The sequence below is a fragment of the Mustelus asterias genome, chromosome 26 (genome assembly GCF_964213995.1).
Source record: "Mustelus asterias chromosome 26, sMusAst1.hap1.1, whole genome shotgun sequence".
In the NCBI taxonomy this organism is placed as follows: Eukaryota; Metazoa; Chordata; class Chondrichthyes; order Carcharhiniformes; family Triakidae; genus Mustelus; species Mustelus asterias.
The window spans coordinates 8809658-8837572 of record NC_135826.1 but is presented as its reverse complement, the minus strand read 5'-3'; the positions used below and the strand labels follow the sequence as shown (position 1 = coordinate 8837572).

Sequence of the window (27915 nt, the reverse complement as noted above, 5' to 3'; positions counted from 1 at the left end):
GTGGCTAAATTGGGTGGCTTTCCTGTATAATTGACGCAGACATTTCTTGCTGAAGGGTAAGTTGGTGGTGTTAGGGAAGGCAATCTGGCGTTGGTGTGGGACACAGAGCATCAGGCCACTGATGACAGATTTTTATCACACGAGGATAAAAATGCTCCTCCGAGTTCAACAAAACTCTTGTAAAAAGCTTCTTGTAATTAAATGCTGCATTCCTTTTAGGATCCCTGGTTTCACTGCTTTGTGTGTGGTGGTACAGAAGACACACTTGGATGAAGATCTTAATCACATGAGACACAGGAGCAGAATTGGGCCACTCGGCCCATCGAATCTGCTCTGCCATTCAATCATGGCTGATTTTTTTTTCATCCCCATTCTCTCGCCTCAATCAAGAACCCATCTATCTCTGTCTTAAAGACACTCAATGACCTGGCTTCCACAGCCTTCTGCGGCAAAGAGTTCCACAGATTCACCACTCTCTGGCTGAAGAAATTCCTCCTCATCTCTGTTTTAAAGGATTGTCCCTTTAGCCTGAAGTTGTGCCCACTGGTTCTAGTTTTTCCTACTAGTGGAAACATCCTCTCCACGTCCACTCTATCCAGGCCTGGCCTGTAAGTTTCAATAAGATCCCCCGTTATCCTTTTAAACTCCAACGAGTACAGACCCAGAGTCCTCAACCGTTCCTCATTCGACATAATGAGATCCTGATTTGAATATGTTAATGAGGTTCCCGCCTGTTTCATGGCCACCTGGATCGAGACCCAAAATTGCCTTGGGGTGAGACTCAGGTCGCAAGTGGGTGTTGCTTTTCTTTTTAACCTTTTTGTCTTCTCCATTTGTGCTGAAACATGGCTATAGTCGTGAGATGAAAACTACTCCTTACATTCAGAAAGTTAACGAGTCTTTGTTAAGTGTAGAGAAGAAATGTGAAGGGAAAATAAATCACATTATGTGAAACTGTGACCTTTTTGTTCACCTAACTCGTAGGCCAGAACTATACGTTGCTTGGGCGAGTGTGTGCCCAAACCAAAACCTTGCAGGGGGAAATGTCACCCATGTGTCCCGATCTCAGTGCACACTTGTGGAATACTTTGGTTGGCAGGCATGCATGAGAGTTAGAATCCCTACAGCACAGAAGGAGGCCATTCGGCCCATTGACTCTGTATCAACCACAATCCCACCCAGGCCCTATTCCTGTAACCCTCATTTACCTTGTTAATCCCCCGACACTAGGGTCAATTTAGCACGGCCAATCAACCCAACCCACACATCTTTGGGCTGTGTGAGGAAACCGGAGCACCCGGAGGAAACCCATGCAGACACGGGGAGAATGCGCAAACTCCGCACAGACAGTGACCCGAAGCCGGAATTGAACCCAGGTGCCTGGCGCTGTGAGGCAGCAGTGCTACCCACTGTGCCACCGTGCCGCTCTCGTTGTGAGTGCAACGAACGCATTAGGAGGCCAAACAAATGCAACTTTACGTGGCCCGTCTGCTTTTACGGTTGGTGGGTGGGAAATTAGCCAGGCGACCTTTACGCTTTAGCTGCAACCTCGATCCTGGGTCAAGGCTGCAATCAAATTACAAAGGGGATCTGCAGACTGAGGCTTGTGGTTGAACGTGCTGCCTATTGAAACTCTTTGCATAGTTCATCCATTGCAATTTATTATGTTTTTTTAAACAGGTCTGCAACTTCCTCAGACAGTTCCTCAGCGGCTGTCACCCTGAGGGAGAGCAGTAGAAGTGCCAGCCCGCACCCTCTCTTTACCCTCTTCCAGCGCCCCCTGGCAACACTGAGCCCTTCCCAGCTCGAGTTTCACACTGGCAGCCAGTTAACTGGGCAGCTAGCGTGAAACCACGTTCCGGGATGATCATGGCCAAAAGCACATTTTCCCATGCCCGATGGATGAAAATTCAGGCCATGATACATCGAACCATTTGTTGGTTCAAAGCCTGGATTTGGTCTCAGTGTTTTTACAGTCTGTAATCTGTGAAGGGGGGGATATTTCACACGGTGGAGCATGTGAGGTTCCAGCTGCTGGTATACAGAGTAAGGACAGGACTCGGTTGAGATTTCTGGGCTTTGTGATTGTGCTCGATGCTGGGAAGACTTTCACCTTGAGGGACACGAAGTCCACTTAGGGAAGGGGCTGAGGTTGGTGAATCTGAAAACACAACTAGAAAAAACAAACTGTAACAACTTCTTCATATTTAAGAGTTGCCTTCAATCACACCACTATAAAGTAGTGAAGAACCACCTTTAAAAGCTTCACGTTTTTAGGTGTCCAGATCACCAGCAACCTATCCTAGTCCCCCCATGCCGATGCTATAGTTAAGAAAGCCCCCCAATGCCTCTACTTTCTCAGAAGACTAAGGAAATTTGGCATATCCGCTACGACTCTCACCAACTTTTACAGATGCGCCATAAAAAGCATTCTTTCTGATTGTATCACAGCTTGGAGTGGCTCCTGCTCTGCCCCAGACTGCAAGAAAATACAAGATTGTGAATGTAGCCCAATCCATCACGCAAACCAGCCTCTCATCCATTGACTCTGTCTACACTTCCAACTGCCTCAGCAAAGCAGTCAGCATAATTAAGGACGTCACGCACTCCGGACATTCTCTCTTCCACCTTCTTCCGTTGGGAAAAAGATACAAAAGTCTGAGGTCACGTACCAACCAACTCAAGGAACAGCTTCTTCCCTGCTGCCATCAGACTTTTGAATGGTCCTACCTTGCATCAAGTTGATCTTTCTCGACACCCTAGCTATGACTGTAACACTACAGTCTGCACTCTCTCCTTTCCTTCTCTATGAGCGGTATGCTTTGCCTGTATAGTGCATAAGAAACAATACTTTTCACTGCATACTAATACATGTGACAATAATAAATCAAATAAAATCAAATCAAAAATCATATCAAATCAAAATAAAAGACATTGCCTGCACCTTCAGAAGTAGCAGTAAAAAAAAACGCAGACATAAGTAATTGCTGCCGGCCCACTTTTTATTCCGGATCGGATGCAGTAAGGCAGGGTAAGCACCCAGCCAACATGGAAAGTCCATGGACTGATTGAGGAATGTTGTGGGTAACTGGAGAGCAATCCATGTTGACAGGGCGGTTATAATTCTGAATAACTGCTGCATACTTTGGAAAGGAATAGTTGTGGAGTTAAACTCAGAACGGCAAATTGCAATATGGAGTATTATAAATAACACGGATCAGTGGCAGATGTAGATATCAAGGTCTGTGTTGACATGCATATTCTTTCCTAGTATTACTGTACAAACTGTGTAACTGAGATCTTTTTTCTTCCAGCCAGCGTCTTATAAATAATTTGCATGCCCAGTGATCTGCACACTGGGATCATTACCACAGCTGGGAGAATTACAACATAGGCTGGCACTTCACAGTTCCAGGGTTAAGGAGCTCAGGGTAAGTTTGCATGCACAGCCTGCATCTAACAGCTGAAAACGGAAGAAAAAAGACTCAAATTCACATATTAACATTCACATCGAGCATAAAGCACCTCGGTGCTTTTTGTGAATTACTTTCTTGTTTTTATTATTGCCAGTGTGACAGCCACTTAAAAGCAGCATCTCTGAAATGGATTAATGGATTAATTAATGACGATTTAGTTATACCAGGGAAAAAAAAAAATTGCGTTTATGCAGTGCTTTTTGCGATCACTGGCCTATTCAAAATACTTCTTAGTTAATCAAGTATTTTCAAAGTGTGGTCGCCGTTGTAATGCAGGAAGCACTGCAGTCAACTCGCACACAGCAAGTTCCCACTGATAACAATGTGATAGTTACCAGCTATGTGGATTGAGAATCATAGAATCCTACAGTGCAGAAAGAGGCCATTCGGCCCATCGAGTCTGCACCAACCCAGGCCCTATCCACATATCCCTACATATTTACCCACTAACCTATGCATCCCGGGACACTAAGGGGCAATTTAGCATGGCCAATCAACCTAACCCGCACATCTTTGGACTGTGGGAGGAAACTGGAGCACCCGGAGGAAACCCACGCAGACACAGGGAGAATGTGCAAACTCCACACAGACAGCGGCCTGAGCCGGGAATCGAACTCAGGTCCCTGGAGCTGTGAAGCAGCAGTGCTAACCACTGCGCTACCGTGCCGAGGGCGAATATTAGTCAGGACACTGGGGAGAACTCCCCTACTCTTCTTCAGAACAGTGTTAAGGGATCTTTTGCATCCACTTAAGCAGGGAAATGGGGCTCTTGATTTAAGTTCAGTTCATTTGTTAGTGTCACGACTAGGCTTACATTAACCCTGAAATGAAGTTACTGTGAAAATCCCCTACTCGCCACATTCCGGTGCCTGTTCGGGTACGCTGAGGAAGAATTTTGCATGGCCAATGCACTCTAACCAGCACCGTCTTTCAGACTGTGGGAGAAAACCGGAGCATCCGAAGGAAACCCACGGGGAGAACGTGCAGACTCCGCACAGACAGTGACCCAAGCCGGGAATCGAACTCGGCTCCTTGGCGCTATGAGGCAGCAATGCTAACCACTGTGCCACCTGACTCTTAAAGCTATGGGCCCCAAAGCGACCATTTCTTGCTGTAGAGTTTACATAAATGGAAATGGAATATTTTTGGATTATTAGTTTGTACCATGACCAAGCATTACCTTGTTTCATTCTTATTTCAGTCATGTTTCCAAACTGTCATGCTTAGTGTGTGAATATTTTATTTAGGGGTATAATGGCCAGGATTTTGCGCCCACGCTTGCCTTGGTTGCAAATGGCAAAATGGGTGCAAAATCCCACAAGAGGCAAAAATCGAGAATTTCGCCAGTGAGATTTCAGGATGCAACTTTTCCCTCAGGGTACCAGGAGGCAGTGCTTGGGCAGTGCCAGGGCGGAGGGGGAGGGGCCCAGTTGAGGAGGCTCCCTCTGGAAGTCCAAGGTTGCTGACGGGGCGGGTTCACCCACTGGTGGGATGCAGTGGGACCCATCTCCAGCACTTTCTCTTTCAAAGATCTTAAAAATTGGCGGGAAAAGCTGGCAGTGTGCCGATGAGTAGCCCACCTCTCTTCCTGTCTGAGTCAACACTTTGACTAAAAATGAGGATATCCCCACAATTATTTGAGGCACTAAAAGCAGACAATGTTGGAAAAGGAGTCAGCAGCCTAGGCAGCATTTGTGTAGACAGAGAAACAGAGGCCCTGAGCCTTGTCCCGGGGTCGGGCTCGCATAGTTGGGACATTTCCAGGCTTGGCGAGCCTGACCTTTAAAAATGGCCGCCCATGGGTGGGATTTTCAGTCAGGGGGGGTGGTGCTATGGTGGTGAGGGGGGGGGGAGGGGCAGGCTAAAATAGGGAGTCAGAGCGGCCAACCCTGGAACGACTGCAGAGGCTGCTGGGTGTGGAGATGGGCTGGATGGAAGGCCTGTGCTCTGGCACTTTGTTTAAATTAATAAAAATAATAATAAAACACATTATTTCTCCAGCTCTCACCCTTCAAACCTCTACACGCCGTATGCCACATCCATGCCAACCCATTCTGCCCCATCCACCCCCATGGCCCCTCACACCCCACTATGCCAACACATGTCCCATTACCTCGACCCCATTGCCCGAGGCCAACTTGAATATCCGGTCAGCCCCCCCCCCCCCCCCCCCCCCCACCTCCCCCTCCCAACCCCTACTTAATTCAGGGAAAATCACTGCTGGTGATGGATTGTCACACAGTGTGGGGTCATGACCTTCATTTCAGGATCCCGATTCAAAATCCTGCTCATGGAGTATCAATGCAAAGGTGAAGGAAAGGTAAATTTCAAATGGATATTGAACTATAAATTTACTACAGGTACTTTATGGAGGGGGGAAGAGGGGTGGGGTTGGTGGGGGCAGAACCTTATAATAACTTTTTAAAAATCAATACGCGACAATACAAAGTGAAAATTGGAAGGTATTTGTGAAATCCTTTAACAATCCATTTTACTTGCTTTTGGCACATAATAGATTCGTAAGAGGGTCATAGATACTTGTATACAGTTTGATAATGGAAGATACGCCAGGAAAAGCATCTATTTTCAGTCAGTGCAGGGGAATGGGGTCAAACACATTGTTTATTGGATATCAAGAGTGTATGCGATTTGGTAAGGTGCATGGGGACAGGAAAAGGTCATAATGCCTAAAGCGTATTCTTTATTTCATTGATCTCAATCCAACTAATCTGCCTCCTTACCAAATCCTACGAACCTTTTGCTCTGTTCAACTACACACAAGCGTCTCAGAGATTTTGTGTTTCAAAGGTATGTGTTCTGATGTTGTAGGTAAGTCATTCAGGGGAAGCAGGCATTCTCCTTCTCCATGGTTAACAGAGGAATTCCCTGAGTTTCCTTCTGCCTGGTTTCATGCTGCTGCTTTATTAACAATTTCAGGTAACTTATTCCAAATCTCTCTTATCCTTTGGCTGTCAACCTTATTTCCTTTGAGATTCCCAGCTTTGAATAACAAGTCATGAGAGTTGAATCTTGAATAATTTGCTGGATTAACTTTGCCAAACATGAAAACTTAGTGGGAAAGCGGGGAACTTAGTCCCACTGTCTAGTCCAAAGGCCCTTGTGAGATTGTAAAGTTCTACTCCATATAACAGGTTGGAAATCGATACTGTTCTGTATTAATGAAATGCTACCTTGCTCTGAGTTAGACATTTCATTGCAAGCCAAATTAATTTTATACACCATGTGGTCAAACACTCTCAAGGTCAGTACTCATCAAGCATGCACTGGCTGTAGAACTGCCATGGTCGTTCAAGTAAGATTCTCAGAAGCTACGACTGCATCTCTCCTCTTGTCTCTCACCTGTGTATTGAGAAGGCACTGACTCCAGCTGTAGGTTTTCAGGCAACCACTATTCTCTGATATTTTGTCCCAGTGACTATTCTTCATACATCAACCTAAAAATTAGGCAGCACAATTGCAGCCTAGGTTGAAGCAGTTCACTTCTGTTGCTCACATATGCATACTTTCCACACGGTTGAGTGCAGACTTGATGGGCCGAATGGCCTTTACTGATAGCAACAAACAAACATTTCACCTTAGGCCATTGCAGACTCGATGGGCCGAATGGTCTCCTTCTGCACTATAGGAATTCTATTATTCTATACTATTATTGAATAGAAACTCTGGGGCAGTACGGTGGCACAGTGGTTAGCAGTGCTGCCTCATAGTGCCAGGGACCCGGGTTCGATTCTGGCCTTGGGTGGTTGTGTGGAGTTTGGAAGTTTTCCCCATGTCTGCTTGGGTTTCCTCTGAGTGCTCTAGTTTCCTCCTACAGTCCAAAGCTGTGCAGGTTAGGTGGATTGGCCATGATAAATTACCACTTGGTGTCCAAAGTTGTGCAGGTTAGATAGATTGGCCATACTAAATTGCTCCTTAGTGTCCCAAGATGTGCAGATTAGGGTCTTAGTGGGATAAATAAGTGGGGCTATGGGGATAGGGCCTGGGTAAGATGCTCTGTCGGAGAATCAGTGCAGACCTGATGGGCCAAACGGCCTCCTTCTGCACTGTAGGAATTCTATGATTCTGTGAATTTTTCTCTTCTAACCCCAGGATTGGGGAAGCCAGTTGCAGTGCCATAAATCATGCACGACCTGTGGTCAGTTTTACTGATAGCAACAAACAAACATTGCATCTTCGGCCACTGTGGTAGAGTACAATATGATTAGTACATTTACACACTAAACCATTGAAAACCCAAAACACATCTAAGAAGCCATTTTCATTTTAAGGTAAGGACTTTGAGGAGGATCAACCAGGTCCCTGCACCAGCTGACACAAAATGCTACCTTGAAGGAGGATTGTCCAGGGAACTGACACATTCAGTGCCTGGCCATGCCTAGAGTTAGGGCTGGAAATGGGGTGGGGGACAAGAAAGGGTGAGAAAACTGTAGTTTCATTTTCTCTGCAGAGGATTTAATATTGGTGCGCTCTCATAGGATTTATCTGCTCCTATTAAAATGGGCGGGACTCCTTCTGGGATATAGACGACTTCTTCCAGCCAGTGAGGTCACTAGGATTAAGGTAGCACGGTGGCACAGTGGTTAGCACTGCTGCCTCACAGTGCCAGGGACCCAGGTTCGATCCCTGGCTTAGGTCAGTGTGGGTGCAGAGCGCGCATGTTCTCCCTGTGTCTGCGTGGGTTTCCTCTGGGTGCTCTGATTTCCTCCCACAGTCCGAAAGACATGCTGGTTAGGTGCATTGGCCATGCTAAATTCTTCCTCAGTGTACCCAAACAGGCGACTAGGGGATTTTCACAGTAACTTCATTGTGGTGTTAATGTGAGCCTGCTGATAAAATAAAACTTTAAAAGGATGGTTTGAGAGGGAGTTGGACCCAAAAGGGCTCCATTGGTAAAGGAATTTGTCTCGAGCAATATTTAAACAAACCATTTTAGACAGTGATTGGAGGATCCATTTCAACAAAATGTATTCCCCTGAGACACCCTATCACTTGAAGGTCTATAGTCAGATCATGTTAATTAAGACTGAATTCTATTGTAAGTGGAAGTTGTTGAGCTTTATTAAAACACAATGTTAATTGTTTTCAATAAATGTAAGATCATAGACAATTTTCATTGAGGATTTAATTTGCCCTTTGGACTATTTTTCTAAAAGCACCAAATTAAATCTTTGCTGGACAATTGGCAAATGTGAACTTTTAAAATAACACAATTTTCCACTCATCAGTGTAAAAGTGCTAATAGTTCCCAGGTTATGGAAACTTAACAGTTGCGTCCCAATGGAATGCATAATGTGAGATCACTCCATGGTGAAGTGTCTGATACGAATGAATGAAACACAGAGGATTTACTTAGATTCTAAATTTTGAAGTGGGGATGGACATACTTTAGCTCCAAAAATTTCAATGAGGATTGAGGTCCATTGATAGGACACTGCTGGGGTTGAACCCTGGGGGCACAGTGGCATAGTGATAATGTGGTCGGACAAGAAATCTAGGCTATTGCGCTGGAAACACTTGTTCATATGCCGCAATGGTGGAATTTAAACTAAATTTGTTAATCTGGAATTAATGGTGACAATAAAGCTATCATCAATTGTGGTAAAAACCATCTGGTTCATCAAAGCTGTATAGGGAAGAAAATCTGCTGTCAATACCTGGTCTGGTCTACATATGATTCCAGCCACACAGCAATGTGGTTAACTCTTCACTGTCCTCTGAAACGGCCCAGAAAGCCACTCAGTTCAAGGGCAATTAATTAGTGTTGGGCAACAAATGTTGGCCTTGCCAGCGATGCTCACATTCCATAAAAGAAAGTAAAGAAGTATACTTGTGCTTGCAATTGACAGCCTTAACTTTCTGTGCTACTTTAAAAAAAAAGCTAGTCTCAGTAATGGTGACCATGAAACCATTGTCAAATTTCTATAAAAAAGCCTATTTGGTTCCTAAAGGGAAGGAAATCTGCCATCCATACCTGGTCTGGCCTACATGTGACTCCAGACCCACAGCAATATTTCTGGCTCTTAATTGTCCTCTGAAATGTCCCAGCGAGCCACTCAATTAGACAAGGGCAACAAATGCTGACCTTGTCAGTGACACCCAAAGAATAAGTGAAAACAAAAGTGAGGAAGCAAGACAATAGAAATCGAGCATGGAGTCATAGAGGTTTACAGCATGGAAACAGGCCCTTTGGCCCAACTTGTCCATGTCGCCCAGTTTTTACCATTAAGCTAGTCCCAATTGTCCGCATTTGGTCCATATCCCTCGATATGTTTGTTTGTTTGTTTGTTTGATACCCATCTTACTCATGTAATTGTCTAAAGACTTTTTAAAAGACAACCCGCTTCTTCTACTGCCTCTGGCAGCTCATTCAAGACACTCACCACCCTCTGAGTGAAAAAATTGCCCCTTGACCCTTTTGTATCTCTCCTCTCTCACCTTAAACCTATGCCCTCTAGTTTTAGACTCCTCTACCTTTGGGAAAAGATATTGACTATCTACTTCATCTATGCCCCTCATTATTTTATAGACCTCTATAAGATCATCCCTAAGCCTCCTACGCTTTAGGGAAAAAAGTCCCAGTGTATCCAGCCTCTCCTTATAACTCAAACCATCAAGTCCTGGTAGCATCCTAGCAAATCATTTCTGCACTCCTAGTTTAATAAGATGCTTTCTACTACAGATAATGCCACAGGAGCTTTCGCCTTCACGTAGCAGGGAGATGGAATCTCAGTTCAGCAATTCATCTACAGGCTGGCAACACAATGCATCAACATTTCCGAGATGTTTTGATCTGTGACTCTTGCCTTCTAACGTAGCGATGACGGAGTTAACAAACAAGTGAACATGACACATGATTAATTTTGTCGGTAGCTCTTGTGGTTTGCGGGTTGCCAATCAAAATGGCAGCCAAAGGAAATTTTCTCAGTGCACCCACATAATCAGGGAGGTTTCGCGAAGCTTTTTCTATGCAAAAGGATATGATTATAGAGATTGTATTACATATGGCTATTGATGTCAATTGATTCAAAACATCTGAGGGGGGGGGAGGGAGGTTAGATAAAAAGTTGAAGGAGGCAAATATTTAGGACAGCAGAAAGATTGACCGAGAGTGGAGAATTCTGAAGTGGGGTTAGCAGTGGGGAAAAGGGCAATGGACCAAGAGGAATTCTTTCTAAGCTTCTACAAATCTTCCTTTGCCATATCTCAGCGGCTAACGAGATACTACCTGGACAAATATCTATTATTTGGCTCATTATAAAGTTTTTTTAAAGTTTATTTGTCACAAGTAAGGCTTACATTAACACTACAATGAAGTTACTGTGAAATTCCCCTAGTCGCCACACTCTGGTGCTTGTTCTGGTCAATGCATCTAACCAGCATGTCTTTCAGACTGTGTGAGGAAACCCACGCAGACACGGGGAGAACGCGCAAACTCCACACAGACAGTGACCCAAGCTGGGAATCGAACCCGGGTCCCTGGCGCTGTGAGGTGGCAGCACTAACCACTGTGCCACCCTGTGTGCAAGTTCATGCTCAAACACCTCTGTGCGAGTTATTCATTGGTAGCCTTTAACTAGCTCGTAAGTTCTTGTTTTGCTAACTTCCCTTGACACATTTCAGAATAGGAGCAAGACTGTGCAGAGAAGACAAACACGACTAAAGCATTGTTGCTCGCTTCCTGTCTTGTACACCTATTTACTCATCTTTACTTTGCAACCTAGAATGGAAGATATAACCAAAAAGCAATCGTGAAAGGGAAAGAGATTGGAGACTCCCAGCCAATGAGTTTCCTTACATTTTATCATGCCATTAATTACACAGAATTGCATAGAATGTACAGCTCAGAAACAGGCCATTTGGCCTCATTAACCTGTGCTGGCATTTATGCTTCACACAGTCCCATTTCATTCATCTCATCTTAATCAATCTCCGTACATCTTTCTATGTCTTTTTCCTCGCTTGTACCTGTCTATTCTTTGCCAAAGTATCTCAGCAATCTGCCTCAGCCACTTCTTGTGGCAGTGAGTTCCACATTCTAACCACTCATGAGCAAAGACATTTCTCCTCATTTCTCCATTGGACTTATTAGGAATTATCTCCTATATATGGCCCCCAGCTCTGAATTCCTCCACAGGTGGAATTTTAAAGACTGAAGGCACAATCTTACCACCGCCCGTTCACGCCACGCTCCCGCTGCAGCAAAGGCGAGAGAATTTGGCGACAAGCCAAGTCTCCAGGATGGGAAAATCCCACTGGTGTGAACGGTCGGAAAAGTCCCTGCTGAAATGGCAGGAGCTGCAATGGTCAGTAATCTGTTGAATTCTTCAGGGGACCTTGTCATGGTGTTTACACTGAGCCACAACATTAGCATCCTGTTTCTGAGTTACCCGGCTAATCAAGGCGGGGGTGGGTGGTGCTCATGGTTGGTTAATGACATCGTTAAGATATATAGATGAAGAGCATTGTTTAATTAAGTACCCAGAGCACATATATAAAGTGAGACTCATGTGGGCACCCCAGGGGGCTGGACTGCTTCCTCACCCCATAAAATGACATCTTGATTTAATTTGGTAATGGTTCCTCTCATTTTTTTCCTTCATTACAGTCCCCCTTTGGGGCTATCACTTGGTTTATTGCCTAGATGGGCTTCTTAAAAAAGTTAGCTGTTTGATTAATTGATCAACGCAACAGAGTGTATAGTGAGACTCCAGGGACTGACATCTTGCTTTCATTTGTTTATTTTTTCTAATCATTTGCTTTTATTTCAGAAGGTTATAAAGTAAGATTTGGCCCCCAAAATGACATGTTAGTTTAATTTGATACAATTCCTTCAATTTTCTTTCTTTTACTTCAGTGCCCCTTAGGGGCGAGCGATTGGTTTGATCTCAATGGGTCGACTTGTTACATTTGTGTTACAGGTATGGAGAAGTGTATAAAGACAGACTTCTGTGACTGCTGCAACCTCAGGAGCTGGATCACTACATCAGTTCTCACAATGTCATTTTGGAAAGTTTTCTTTTAAATAGAAGATGTCCCTTTAAGAAACTGTCAATTTGCTTGGTTACTTAATGCGTTAATTATTGGTACGCTTAAAAAGAGAGACTGTGCCCCCTTAAAGGGCTATCACTTTAATTTAGTTTGTAATTAGTTTTTTTTCCCTCAGATTAATTAGTTTAATGTAAAAGTATTCCATGCTAACACAAAGCCGACGCGGGTTGCAGCCCCTTTTTAGTTCTTTGAAGTGGCTCCTCCTCAAGTTTCGGCTGCACTGCCTCAGGCTCCTGACCTTTGCCCACTCAGTGTGGAGGGGGACAGGCAAGGGGAAGGGCCTCATTGCAAACCTGGGCTTGGCTGAGGTGGCCATTTACAGGTTGAGGTAGCGGGCGGTCGTGGGGGTTGTCCAGCCTGACTGTCTGTCTGCCTCTCTGCTATGTTCATGGCAGGGTGCCCCTGGAGAGGAAGCACATGTTGTCCACTGGTTCGCTTGTGGCCTTCCGTGACTGGGGATGGAATGCGTCATTAGCCCCCAAAGTTATATTTAGATTTAGTTTAACTTTCCTTTAAACTCTTATGTTTTTGGTACTAGGCCCCTTTAAAGGACTATCACATTCATTTAATTTTTTAATTTGTTAATTAGTGGAACTAAATTTGTTCAATTATAATGAGACTCTGGCCGGATCGGGCGAGACGGTAAAATTCCAGCCTCTGTGTTTCATGCTTACATCGGGTGCACAAGGTGTGGTGAACCATCGTTGGTTACCACTGTGGGTTATTCCTATGCTACTGTTGGGTTAGGGTGTTGCCACTGTGGGGGTTGTATAATGTTGTTGGGTTAGGGTGTTTACCTGTGGTTGATGTTGTTATGGCACATCCCGGTCGGGCCCCGCCTCCTGGGGAGAGGTATAAGACCCTCTGCTCAGGCGGGACCCCTCCAGTCTGAATTGGTGTACTCGTGTTAGTTAGTTCCATTGTTTGCTAATAAAAGCCTTCAATAGCTGAAGCCTTGTACCTTGTGCTTGATTGTCGCGCATCAATTTTATTAGCAAACATAAAACTCTCGACAGTAAAGGGAGTATGGAACAAATATTAAAACCAGAGCGTCTGACGCTGGACCCACGTGCGGTCGGTGCCGCTAACACCTTCGACCACTGGTGGAAGTGTTTCGAAGACTACCTGGCAGCCTCTGCAGCTGTTACTACAGACGACGACAAACTCCAGGTCCTCCACGCGAGGGTAAGCGACACGGTCTATCTTGCGATTCGTGCGGCCACCACTTACCCGAGGGCCATCGAGCTCTTGAAGAAACGATACACGAGACCACCCAACGAGATCCACGCTCGTTACCTCCTCGCTACACGACGTCGGCAGTCGGGCGAAACCATGGAGGACTACGCCAATGAGCTCTTGCAGGTTGCCAGGGGCTGCGACTGCAAGGATGTGTCGGCAGAGCAATATATGTACGACCTCGCCCGAGATGCGTTCGTAGCAGGGGTAGGGTCCTCGTACATCCGGCTTAAGTTATTAGAGAAAGGGAACCTCAACTTGACCCAAGCGATGGAGATGGCTGAGATGCTGGAGGCAGCGTCGAAAAGCTTGGCTCTGTACCCCGAAGACCACGTGGAGACAACGTGGCAGGAGCAAGCACAAATCCCTCCTCGCCCCACGGGCTCGCGCTCCCATATCGATCCGACGACGGCGGCAGCTCCAGGCGGCCAGCGATGCTATTTTTGCGGCGGAGCCAAGCACCCACGGCAACAGTGTCCTGCAAAAACGGCGATCTGCAGTCAGTGTGGTAAAAAGGGGCACTATGCTAAAGTTTGCAGGTCGAAGCCCAAAAACGGCAGTGCAGCCTGTGACCCTCCAGAGCGGAGACAATCTCCTTCGGCGTCGCAGTACCCACGAGGTCCGACCACGTGCGAACCCAGGACGACGCCATTGTGGCTGACGGAGGAGGAGGAAGACCACCAGGAGTCGCTACGCTTGGCGCCCTCACCCACGTGCGATTCATGGGGGCGACCATCATGGTCAACGATGACTAGGAGCGACCAGCAGGGGTCCTCAGTATCAACCTCGGCTGCATGCAGTGATGCCCAGGGGCCAACGGTGGTGTCGATCTCTCTGGACCAGACAAAGCATCACAGGCTTGATAATTCCATGATGAACATCAAGGTAAATGGTCGTACTGTGTATTGTCTGTTTGACAGTGGGAGCACCGAGAGTTTTATTCACCCTGACACTGCAAAAAGGTGTGGACTCCGGGTTCTACCTGCCAAACAGACAATTTCCATGGCATCACGGTCCCGGTCTGTACCGATCCAAGGACGTTGTATGGTAACCCTAGAGGTGCAGGGCACAATGTACGAGCGATACAGGCTCCTTGTGTTACCGCACCTTTGTGCGCCAATTCTCCTCGGACTAAACTTTATGGTCCACATGAAGAGTGTGATCCTACAGTACGGTGGGCCACTCCCTTCACTGGCAGTAGGGAATCAGCCGCAGCCTCCAAATTGCCCAAAGCGCCCCGCATGCAATCTCTCCACACTAAAGATCACCACACCTTCTTTATTTAAGAATCTGGTACCAGGCTGCAAGCCCATCGCTACTAAGAGTAGGCGTTACAGCGCTGAAGACCGGATCTTTATCAGATCTGAGGTTCAGCGGCTCCTCAAAGAAGGGATCATACAGGCCAGTGCTAGTCCGTGGAGAGCGCAGGTCGTGGTGGTTAAAAGCGGGAACAAACCTCGGATGGTCATCGACTACAGTCAGACCATTAACCGTTATACGCAGCTGGATGCGTATCCTCTCCCGTGCATATCTGATATGGTCAATCAGATTGCGCAGTATTGGGTGTTCTCTACCATAGACCTTAAGTCCGCCTACCATCAACTCCCCATCCGCCCAGAGGACCGACAATACACGGCTTTTGAGGCGGATGGTCGTCTATACCAGTTTCTTAGGATTCCATTTGGTGTCACCAATGGGGTCTCGGTCTTCCAGCGTGCTATGGACCGAATGGTGGACCAGAACGGGTTGCGGGCTACCTTCCCGTACCTGGATAACGTCACCATCTGCGGCCATGACCAGCAGGACCATGACACGAATCTCCAAAACTTTCTGCGCACTGCATCTCGCCTGAATCTGACCTATAACAGGGAGAGGTGCGTATTCCGTACGCGCAGGTTAGCTATCCTTGGATACGTGGTGGAAAACGGGGTCATCGGCCCTGATCCAGACTGTATGCGCCCCCTTATTGAACTTCCCTTGCCCGCTAGCACAAAAGCACTGAGGAGATGCCTCGGCTTCTTTTCGTATTATGCGCAGTGGGCCCCCAACTACGCGGACAAAGCCCGTCCGCTCATCAAGTCCACGACCTTCCCACTCACGCCGGAGGCCCAATTGGCCTTCAAGGCTTTGAAAAGCGACATTGCAAAAGCCACGATGCACGCGGTGGATGAATCCATCCCTTTTCAGGTGGAAAGTGATGCATCTGATTTCGCCTTGGCCGCCACACTAAACCAGGCAGGCAGGCCCGTCGCGTTTTTTTCCCGCACCCTTCAAGGCCCCGAAATTCGGCACTCAGCGGTGGAGAAGGAGGCTCAGGCCATTGTGGAGGCCATCAGACACTGGTGCCATTACCTGGCGGGGAAGCGGTTCACCCTCATCACGGATCAACGATCCGTGGCGTTTATGTTCAGTAACACGCAGAGGGGCAAGATCAAGAATGATAAGATCTTGCGGTGGAGAATTGAGCTCTCCACCTATAATTACGATATTATGTATCGTCCAGGGAAGCTCAATGAGCCCTCGGATGCCCTCTCGCGCGGAACATGCGCCATCATGCAGGAGGACCGCTTGAAGGCCCTCCACAATGACCTGTGCCATCCTGGAGTCACCAGACTCTACCACTTCGTAAAAGCCCGCAACCTGCCCTACTCGGTGGAGGATGTCAGGTCAGTAACAAGAAGCTGTCGGATTTGCGCGGAATGCAAACCGCACTTTTATCGACCGGACCGGGCACAATTGATCAAGGCCACTCGCCCCTTCAAGAGGCTGAGTGTGGATTTTAAGGGCCCCCTTCCCTCAACGGACCGGAATGTCTATTTTCTCAATATATTAGATGAATACTCCCGGTTCCCGTTTGTTGTCCCCTGTGCGGACACGTCGACTGCCACAGTGATTAAGGCATTCAGTGATCTTTTTACCCTGTTCGGGTACCCCTGCTACATTCATAGCGACAGGGGCTCGTCGTTCAAGAGTAACGACTTGAGGCAATTCCTGCTCTCATACGGGATTGCCTCTAGTAGAACCACGAGCTACAACCCTAGGGGTAACGGACAGGTGGAGAGGGAGAATGCTACAGTCTGGAAGGCTGTCCTACTGGCGCTGAAGTCCAGGGGCCTTCCAGTCTCCCGTTGGCAGGAGGTCCTTCCAAATGCGCTTCATTCCATTCGCTCCCTCCTGTGTACGGCAACCAATGCTACTCCCCATGAGAGGATGTTCTCATTCCCTCGGAAGTCGTCCTCGGGGATCTCCTTACCAGCCTGGTTGACGTACCCAGGACCCGTCCTTCTGCGGCGACATGTGAGGGCCCGCAAGTCCGACCCCTTGGTCGAACCGGTCCAACTCCTCCACGCCAACCCTCAGTATGCCTATGTGGCATATCCTGACGGGCGAGAGGACACAGTCTCGATTCGAAACCTGGCGCCCGCAGGGGACGTAGCAACTCCTGTCGCTCCCATACCCCCTGTCACGAATCCCCTATCACTTATTTCTTTCCCAGACGTGGCGCGGTCAGCACCGGGACCAGTGCATAACAGTTATACTCCCATGTACAGCTTGCCTGAGACTCGGAGATCGGCGCCACCACAGAAGGTTCCAGGATCCTCTGCACCATCGCCTCACCAGGGTCAACCGGCCCGGGAGTCCTCGAGGGGACAGCCGGACGCTGTTTTGGAGAGAACGCCACCGCAAGCACCTGCTCCGGTGTCGCAACCGGTGTTGAGGAGATCACAGCGACGGTGCGGTCCTCCAGACCGTCTGGACTTGTGAATTTTGTATCTATGTGACCTGTTTTCGCACCCCGCCGGCCTTTGTTTTTAAAGGAGGGGTGAATGTGGTGAACCATCGTTGGTTACCACTGTGGGTTATTCCTATGTTACTGTTGGGTTAGGGTGTTGCCACTGTGGGGGTTGTATAATGTTGTTGGGTTAGGGTGTTTACCTGTGGTAGATGTTGTTATGGCACATCCCGGTCGGGCCCCGCCTCCTGGGGAGAGGTATAAGACCCTCTGCTCAGGCGGGGACCCCTCCAGTCTGAATTGGTGTACTCGTGTTAGTTAGTTCCATTGTTTGCTAATAAAAGCCTTCAATAGCTGAAGCCTTGTACCTCGTGCTTGATTGTCGCGCATCACAAGGTGACTGCCCATTTGTAGTTTTTTGAAAGGGCTGCACCTCATCTCAAGGGATGCTGTGGTTGCAGCAGTCACAGGCTCTTCCTGTTCCTCCGGCTCCTCTTCAGTCAAAGGATTTGTCCAGTCCGACTGTCTGTTCCTCCTCCTTGGCTAGATTTGCGGCCAGGTGTCCCCGGAGAGGAGGCATCTGGCACTGTCCATTGGTATCCTCAAAGCCTCTTATGACCAGTGGGCACCCTGGGGGCTGGAGTGCATCATTAGCCCCTAAAATAACATATTAGTTTGATTTGGTAAGGTTCCTTTAACATTCTGTTTTTTGTTGCGGTACCCTTTAAGAGAACATTAATCTGTTTAACTGGCTTGGTTAATTGTTTAATTTGTTACTTATTTTATTTTTATCGGTATACTCAAAAAGGTATAACGAGATGCAGTGCCCCTTTAAGGGGCTATCAATTTGTTTAATTGGTTGATTTGTTAATTAGTCTACTTCATTTCATGGATCTACTCAAAGGAGTATGGAGAGTGGTCAACACTCGCCATCCTGAGAGTTGGCACAGAACATGCTCCCGTGACTCTCAGAAACCCATTGCCTATATCACACTCGACTGAGCTCTGATTGGCAATGGGCGGGAGTTCTGTCCACCCAGCCACCATTTGATTGGCTGACAGCTCCCCTCCAGTCCAGGCACAGTGTTGCAGTGGCCTGAAGAGGTATTGCAGCACTCTGCCTGGAACTAAGTCCCAGGACGTACGTAAGGTAGGTTCCCGGGATGGGTGGGTAGGGGAAGCCCTGGAGGGGTTGGGAGTTTGTGGGGGGGGGGGGGGGTGGGGGGGGGGGGGGGGGGGAACAATCATGGCATCTGGGGTAGGCCAGGGTGGGTCAGAGTTCCCACGTCCTGGAGGAGAGGCTTCCCCAAATCTGAAGGGGCCTTCAAATTGAGATGAACCCCCAACCCGCCCACTTCCCACCCGAGATGGAGAATTGTTTCTCTTTCTGTTTCCCACCTGTGGTGAACCATTGTTGGTTACCACCAGGAGTGCTGAGCCATGGTTTGGCCAGCACTATGAGTCTGTAGATATGTTACTGTTGGGGTTAGGGTTGGGCTGTTCTACCTGTTAATATAGTCCTATGGTACACCCCAGTTGGCTCCGCCTTCCGGGAGAGGTATAAAGGTCACTGCTCTGCCTGGTGACCCTTTAGTCTGGGATTGTATATTGTATATAGTAGCTCCGTTATTGTTGGCAATAAAAGCCTTTATTTCCCGGGTACATCCTGCCTCCCATGTGATTTATCGCGCATCACCACCCTGCTCCACCAGCCTAGAAATTGAGGCTGGGCAGGTAAAAGGTACTTAAAGTGGTCATCAAGTGGCCACTTTTGTGTCTTAATAGATGAAAGAACAGATTTTCCATCTGAAGCCCTACCCACTCTACCACAAAATAGTATCTTTGTCGGGTGGGCAGGATCCTGGGCTGAATCCCATCCATACAATTTTGCACTCCCTCCCCTTTGCCCACCTCAGAACCCACCAGAGGTGGGGAAAGAGTAAAATTCTACCCTATATAGTGAGGCTGCTGGGACAGTGGGCTCGTTGTTAAGAAGCAGACGTACATAATGCTGCATTCTGTAAATAAAGCTATTATCAATAAAAGTATGTGTCTACTTTCATACCTCATTAACTAGCTTGGAATTGGTATACAGTCATTGGCAACGTGTGCCCAACAGAGCCATTGGGAAGGAGGCTGCAGATGTTGGGAACACTCTGCTGTAAAAGCCTGAGTCTCCTGTAGTCCTAGTGCTCAGAATTGATTGACAGAAATATTCCTCTGTCTGTGGACCCTCTGTTGAGGGGCAAAGACAGCGGGTGCTGCCCTTGATGCCACTGGTGTTGCTGTTCCTCTGACTCCTCTTCAGAGTTGCTCCCGTGCATCGGTGAAGACTGCCAGCGGGAATGTGCAGCCGAAGGTGAATAAAGTGCCGGAGTGACTTCCGAGTAGGCACCAATCAGCCTTCAAACAGTGACAGCGTCCGCTGAGCAGTAACCTCTCACTTGGCCATGGAGGGAGCTCTTCAATTCCAGCTGAACAGAAGCCTGCCCAGCCTAACGATTTCACTGAAGTAGCACTCCCCGATGTAGACTCACCTTGCTGGCTCTGGCAAGTTCCACACAGCTTGGAAAACAAGTGGGCTGTCCGTGAAATCCGGAATCTTCCGTTAAAATGGAACTTGATTGCCTGAGTAGAGCCATACCTGACAACTATATGGGGGCTTCCCACTTGCCTCCAATGGGCCAGGGGTGGCAAGTTTGGCACAGTGGTTAGCACTGCCGCCTCACAGCGCCAGGTTCGATTCCCGGCTTGGGTCACTGTGTGGAGTCTGCATGTTCTCCCTGTGTCTGCGTGGGTTTGCTCCGGATGCTCCGGTTTCGTCCCACGGTCCAAAGATTGCAGTTTCGGTGGATTGGCCATGCTAAATTTCCCCTTAGTGTCAGGAGGATTAGCTTGGGTAAATGCACGGGGTTATGGGGATATGGGCTGGGTGGGATTGTGGTCAGTGCAGACTCGATGGGCCGAATGCCTTCCTTCTGCACTGTAGGATTCTATGATTCTAAAACCTGGAAGAAGTCTGGTTGCTGTCAAGCTCCTGCCTGGATGTCATTTTCTCCCACATGCACGCACCCAAATTGGCCTCTCTTTGCTTGTAAAAAGTCCTCCTCTCTCCTCTCCACATCCATTTTTAAAATCAGCTCAACCCATTCAAAATTTGAAAGTACTCTTATCAGCTTTAAATCTCCCCCTTTCTAAAGAGGCAACCTCAACCTGTTCAATTTTCCCCGGCAGCTGCATCCTCTCAGATCTGGTATCATGCTTGTAAATAACTTTTACAATGTAAATGCTTTCTCCAGCATCCGATACCCATTTTAATGACATGGAGACTGTGTAATTCTTCAGCTGGCCTGAGAAGGCTCCGGCGCAAGTTTAGCATAACATTGTTTTTGTCAGCCCTGCTTCCTCACAGCGCTGGGGTCCCGGGTTCGATTCCTGGCTTGGGTCACTGTCTGTGTAGAGTCTGCACGATCTCCCCGTGGGTTTCCCCTGGGTGCTCCGGTTTCCTCTTACAGTCCGAAAGATGTGCTGGTTAGGTGCATTGGCCATGCTAAATTCTCCCACAGTGTACCTGAACAGGTGCCAGAGTGTGGCGACTAGGGGATTTTCACAGCAAATTCATTGCAGTGTTAATGTAAGCCTACTTGTGACTAATAAATAAAATTTTCTTTTGAATTCCATGGTCCCTAGAAATAAATTGCATTTTAGCTTCTTTTAATGATTGGTTCACTACATATCTCTGAGATCCCTTCACACTTCTACTCCATTCACTCTCTTATTTTCTAAAGTATAGGTTATGTTTCTAATTTCCTAAACAGCCTTGCATTCGTATTTAAGGGAAGTTCAGTTGCAATTTAACAGGCCAGCTCGCACATTTCTCATGCCTTTTGGTTGCATTCTACACACTGCAGTTTTTATATCTCCAACTGCATCACCCTTTGATATCAGCTGCCAATTTTTATCCTGAGTTCCTTGTTCCAAAGGCCAAATCATTAACATGAACGATGAATGATGTTGAGTTATGAATAATACTTGTCCCAGAGATGATCCTTGTTGAATACCTCTTTCTACGTGACAAAGCTCCACGTCTCCACATTATGCACTTTGCAAAAAAGGCTGGATCACATAAAGCCTTCGACAAAATCAAAGTTACTGACCCTGCATTCACTGTGAATTTAAACATGCTATTTATTCCCATTTTCAAATCCATTTTCAAAATGGGTTACTACAGAAATAAAGACTTGTTTCGACATATGAATGACTGGGGAACAATGTGCAGACCACAGTAGTCATTTTGCAGTCATTATTCCCTTTGATTCAGTTCATTTAGTTTCGGCTGTGGAGCATATTCATTGTTGACAGTCATTGATTTGACCCAGAGAAGGTACATTTTTGCACAAATCCATTTTGAAAACTGCTTTGTTTACAGGAATGAAGATCTGATTTTAAACAGGTAGCTTAAACTGGCTCACTTGATGTGGAATGACTCAGTAAGCAATACCACAGAGAATTAACAAAATAACACCCTAACCACCTTATTGAGTTTAACTGCCAGAACTCTGTTCTACAAGGCACCAGTCACTGAATACCCAATTTAGATGCTGTGCTTTGCTGTGTTGTTTTCTGATTCCTTTTGGTAAAAGCAAAACGAAGGAAAAACGGAGTTGCATAGCGAGCTAAACATAACGGGTTGGGTTTTTCTCTCTCTCTGTGTCAGCGGGAGGTGGCATGCTGCTCGCTAGCCATGGGATCTTATGGTCCTGTGTTGTCAACAGGGTTTCCCGTTAAACACTTCCCTCACCAGCGAGGTGTGCGCCATGGCGGCAAGTTAAGATCCTACCGTTGTGAATGGCAGCAAGATTTTGGCAAACCTTTCACCTCCGGGATCCGTGTTCAGACCCAAACTTTTTTTTAATTCATTCATGGGATGTGGGCATTACTGGCATCCCTAATTGCTCTCAAGAAGGTGGTGCTAAGCCGCATTCCTGAACAGATGCGACAGGTGTTAATGTGGGCGTTCCAGGATTTTGACCCAGCGATGATGAAGGAATGGCGCCATCTTTCCAAGTCAGGATGGTGTGTGGCTTGAAAGGGAACTTGCAGGTAGAGATATTCCTATGTGTCTACTGCCCTAGTCCTTCTAGGTGGTAGAAAGTCACTGGGTTGGAAGGTGCTGTTGAAGAAACCTTGGGGAGTTCCTGCAGTAGATGGCACACAATGTTGCCACTGTGTGTCAGTGGTGGATGGGGTGTCAGTCAAGGGGCTGTTATGTCCCGGATGGTGTTGAGCTTCTTGAGTACTGTTGCAGTTTCTCCAGGAAGATGGAGAGTATTCCATCACACTCCTGACTTGTGCCCCGGAGATGAGGACAGATTTTGGGGAGTTGGAAGATGAGATGGGGGGTATTTCTGGACATCAAAATATGTTGCAATTAAATACAGTTTGAAAACATAAATATCGATGTTAAATGAACATTTTCAGATCATTAAGCCAAAAACAACTAACTTTATATTGGATGATTTTTAAGTCACAAACCTGGTTTCTCAGCATGTCACTTAATCCCTTCTCAAAGTACAAGCACATATCTTTGGCCATTAGCATCATTGATGCTGTTTCCTTCAAAGGTCTCCCAGAGTAACTTGAATTTATAAGTCAATTACATTTCTGTCTTCCCTCTATAATCCAAACCTACTGATTTGTAACAGGTGTCCTGTGGTATTTGAACCCGTTATGCCACCGTGAACCATTTTCTCCAATCGGTTTTTAACCTGTTTCCTTCAAAATCTTGAAAAAAGGCTGATCAGTCACTCCAAAGTCTCATGTTCAAAGAAAGCAGACCTGACTTCTTTAACCTTCCCTCTTTACTGCAATTCTTCCTACTCTCAATCATCTTGATTGTTCTCCTCTGCACCCCTTCAAGGGCGCTGATATATCTTTACAAAATTAGAACCACACTTTGAATTCCAGATGAAGCCTGGTCAATATCTCGTATGTATAAAAGACATGTTTTATTAGGCTGGAGTGAATGCTACCTCACCAGAGCTATTATCACTCAAATAACTCATTAAGTAGTTTACTCGCAAAATCTGAAAGGGTGGAATGTGCGTTTTGTTATTGGAAAATGCATTTACCTATTGGAGGGGGTGGAGAATATGGCCAGCACAATCGTGTGCCCATTGATCCGGATGATGTCTGTTACCGCCTGGAGGACATTGAAGTAGAAGTGGGAGTCTCCAGGCACTGAGCAGTTCAAGCGTGCTTTCAGGAAGGACGTCCACTGCTTCTCCAGCACCCGCTGGGAACCCCCCATGTCATTCTTGCAGACACGAGCAACTCTGGAGAGGACCACCTACAAGCAGGAGAGAGAAATGTTGGTGAAAATTTCATCTGCCAGTCAAGTGCCCACCAGGGGCTGTCACCTTGCTATTGTCTCCCTTCCGCTCCCAAAGGCATGTAGTCATGTTGGGTTACACTCCTATGGGGACCCTCAGCTAGTTAAAGTGGCAGTTCCTCAAGTCAGCCTGCATAGTGAATGCCAGTGGCTATCCCACTGTGGAGGGTATCACAGGTCACCTTGGTCTTGTCTTCATTTTGCTGACAGGAATAATGAATAATGTTCAGGTGCATGAATCCCGGTCGAGTTTCAACACTTCTTGCCCTCCACCCCAATGCCACTGAGACCAACAAGTACCCCCCATCTTTTTTGGCTGAGAGTGGGGATTTGACCATGGGCAGGGATTACCTTTCTTGTCTGGGTGGAACAGTTCCTATGTTGCACGTTGCATTTCCCATCCGTACGAGGCCACTTCCACACTTTACAAGCTATGGCCAGTGCTTCCCATTTAACACTCATGCCAACTACACAGGAAAGTGTAACTAACACAGAATATGTACATGTAGAGTACATAATAAATCATATCTCCGCATAAAAAAGTTTCAACAAATCACATGCCAAGTAGAATTGAACTATACCTGGCAGTTGTGTGGATTAGGATCTAAATTAGGATCTAATGATAACCAACTGAAGTTGAAACAATTAATGTATTTAAACAACATCATATTGATGATGAGACTGGGAAGGGATATATATACTGTATAGATACAGAATGAGATAATTAAATACTCCATAGGACATGATGGTTTTTTTATAACTGGTGGAGAGAGATCTGGTCTTTGGCAGAAAACTAGTGCATCATGAATAGTGAAGATGCGTGAACTATAGAAGGGGATTCAATAGCTGGAGTAAGGTCAATGATAGGTCAAGGATTGTTGATGCTTTGTGGAACGGTGGGATTGATGGGCTGAGTGGCCTCTTTTTGTTCCATGCTCTGTTAATATTTAATGTGTAGGTGAGTATATCATTAGATTAGATTAGCAGATTGAATAATCTACTTTCCCTGAAAGATCTAATATCTTGTAGAGGGTGCTGGTGCTCCCTGGTAATTTACTCAAATGGTCATTCTTTATATTTCAGTCTGGACACCAAGGTCAGTTGAGCTAAACCTTACTGTCGCTCAATGCCCAACATCTGCATTTCAAGGAGAAGGTTGCTGGACAATGATCGGGGGCAGGAGCCCTGGAGAATGTCCATCTCCCAAACTCAGGGCTACAGATCCAATGTAGTTATCTCCTTACAGCAGTTTTGCCTTAGATCACCAACATCAGCATAGATTGCAGAATTCAACTGGAGCCTTTGTTAATCTGTGTCTGCTCAGCTACTCATTAGGTACGCTGTTAGCAGGGTGGTATGGTGGCACAGTGGTTTGCACTGCTGTCTCACAGCACCAGGTACCGAGGTTTGATTCCCGGTTAGGGTGACAGTCTGTATAGAGTCTGCACGTTCTCCCTGTGTCCGCGTGGGTTTCCTCTGGGTGCTCCGGTTTCCTCCCACAGTCCAAAAGACGTGCTGGTTAGGTGCATTGACCATGTTAAATTCTCCCTCAGTGTACCCGAACAGGTGCCGGAGTGTGGCGACTAGGGGATTTTCACAGTAACTTCATTTCAGTGTTAATGTAGGCCTACTTGTGACAGTAATAAATAAACTAAACTAAACTGTTGAGGGAACAGTATTTCTCCACTGATCATTCAGTGAAACAGTTGGAAGTCCAGAATGCCTTAATTTCCGACTGTCCCTTCTCAACATGTTAAGTCACATCTGTCATGGTGTATAGATCAGTTGCTGCATGTTGCACCATGGACAGGATCTGCTCAGATCTGTTGCAATGACGGGATCAGTTTTGGATTTGGAACCCAACTCCTTGAGGTGTGGGCTTTGTGGTTGCTCTTTGGCAGAACGCACCAATTAAGAGCCTGCCTCCAGGCCCCCTGGGGGGGGGAGATGGACTGACATGTCTATTCTGTGAAAAGGAAGCTTTCTACTTTAAGGAATGACAGGATGTTTCAGAAAAACTCACCAGTACTTGGGAGTTTCGAGGGAGGAATAACCACAGCAAATGGAGAGGAGACCCGGGAAGGATCCACTTCCCTCCCCATCCAGGTTTCTCTCTCTTAGCTGATGAGGGATCTGAGGGTCTACAGTGAGGCGTGTTCTATCCAGAATTGGAGGAAGAGGACAAGCTCTCCGATCAAGCAGGTGTGGAGGACGTGGCCGAGGAAGCCAGCAGCAATCTAGGGCAATTAGGGATGGGCAGTAAATGCTGGCTGAGCCAGTGATGCCCACATCCTGCGAAAGAATAAAAGAAAACCAAAATATTTTCCCTCCAATCTGGAGACCGTGCACCAAGAGGACCCAGGACTGCAGGAGGGCATGGTGGATGAGTGGTGCCAATTTCAGGTGCCAAGTCTCACAATCTGACTTGTCCCACATTCTCCTTCACAGCATGCCTCAGATCAATATAAAATGGCCGAGCAAGCCATTTCCCATGAATGAATAAAGAATAGTTAAAGTTTATGGCTGTCTATAATGGAGTCTATGAGGAGAGAAAGAAAGAGAGAGGATAAAATGTTGGAAGAGGTTGGAGGGGATGTGGAGGAATATGAGGCATTGGAGGGAGGGAACAATGGCAGAGAAGGGGGAATGACAGAGTGAACACAACAATTAATATTTAAACAAATTGCCTTTGTTTTATCCATTGACCACCTGGCCTAATGGATAAGACATCTGACTTCAGTGGTTATAGCTTTGGTGATATCAGAAGACTGAAGGTTCAATCCTGTCCTGCTCGCTTTTATGAATAGGATGGGAATAGAGGGATATGGTCCCCGAAGAGTAGGTGGTTTTAGTTCAGACGGGCAGCATAGCCGATGCAGGCTTGGAGGACTGAAGGGCCTGTTCCTGTGCTGTAATTTCTTTGATCTTTTAATACGCCTTACAGCTCACTTTATTCCTTTCTCTCAGTCATCATGTGTGCAGCCAACACTTGCACCCAGTCTTTTGGCCCCTTGCACCCATGCCTCACATTTACCTTCCACACACACTGCCTGCTTCTCTTCACTGTGCGCACACCTCTCTGCTTTTTCTCCTTGCAGAAGAAAGACAGAGGCCTGAAGTGAGCGCTGGGGGAGGGCGGGTTGGACGTCTCGTGATAGAAACCTTGCCAGTCATCGGCTATGCATTTCCCTCCTGCTGTGTGAGTCTCCCAAGATACTGGTGCTCAGACCTGTCAATAGGGATGATCCTCTCCCATATAGACTCTTAGACTAGCTGAACCTTGGTGTCTATCCTATCTGTATTTTGTAGGGACGTGTGGCTTCTATGGCTGCTGCTGCTTCTGCTGTTGCTGCTGGAACTGTTAGTGGTAGTGCGGCCCCTCCTCCCGTTGACCCCCATCAGAGGTGCAAGGTGGAGCTGCATAAGCTGCTCCCATATGTTCAATGAGGTGGGTGACAGACTAGGTTGGTGAAGTGCCTCCCAAGAGGTTGGTAATCACTTGTCAAGCAGTGAAAATGCTCTCCGAGAAGGTGTGCTTTAGAGCAGTGGCCTCGCCTGGTCGTGGCTGGAGCTCTGCAGTCTACCTGATCAAAGCCTTTGCAGCGTGTCAGTTTCACTGCAAAGAGCTTCCTCCATCACCATGGTGACCTTGGCGAGCTGCTTTTGGATAAGGAAGCAGCCTCCATGGCTGGGAAATCCGGAACACGGTGCTAAGTGTCCTTCTCAACAACCCCAACAATGTCCACATTACTTACGACCCATGTGGGCCGCCTTCAATTCCACTGCAGGGAAAACTGGCAGAGAGTGGGATCAGACTGGAATCGTGACTGTTGTTGTTTTTAGAATTGTCCACCCCCACCAGCCCCCAATCTCACCTCCACCAGCCTGGCCCCACACCACCCCTCCCTACAATGCTTCTGAGCTCAACCTCACTAAATTAGTTGAAGAGAGAGGGGGGATTTAGGAAATGAACTGTCAGGTTCACACATACAGCTGCAACTGTCAGTCTG

General features: G+C 47.0%; 1 protein-coding gene across 1 annotated transcript in view; it reads right to left on the bottom strand.

Moving 5' to 3' along the window:
• The window catches only part of sema6bb (sema domain, transmembrane domain (TM), and cytoplasmic domain, (semaphorin) 6Bb), a 325575-nt gene that overhangs the window by 89892 nt on the left and 207768 nt on the right, over positions 1-27915 (bottom strand). The window contains exon 9 of the mRNA XM_078198149.1: positions 23646-23863. Coding sequence (XP_078054275.1) covers positions 23646-23863 — 218 coding nt within the window. The remainder of the gene's footprint in view (positions 1-23645; positions 23864-27915) is intronic.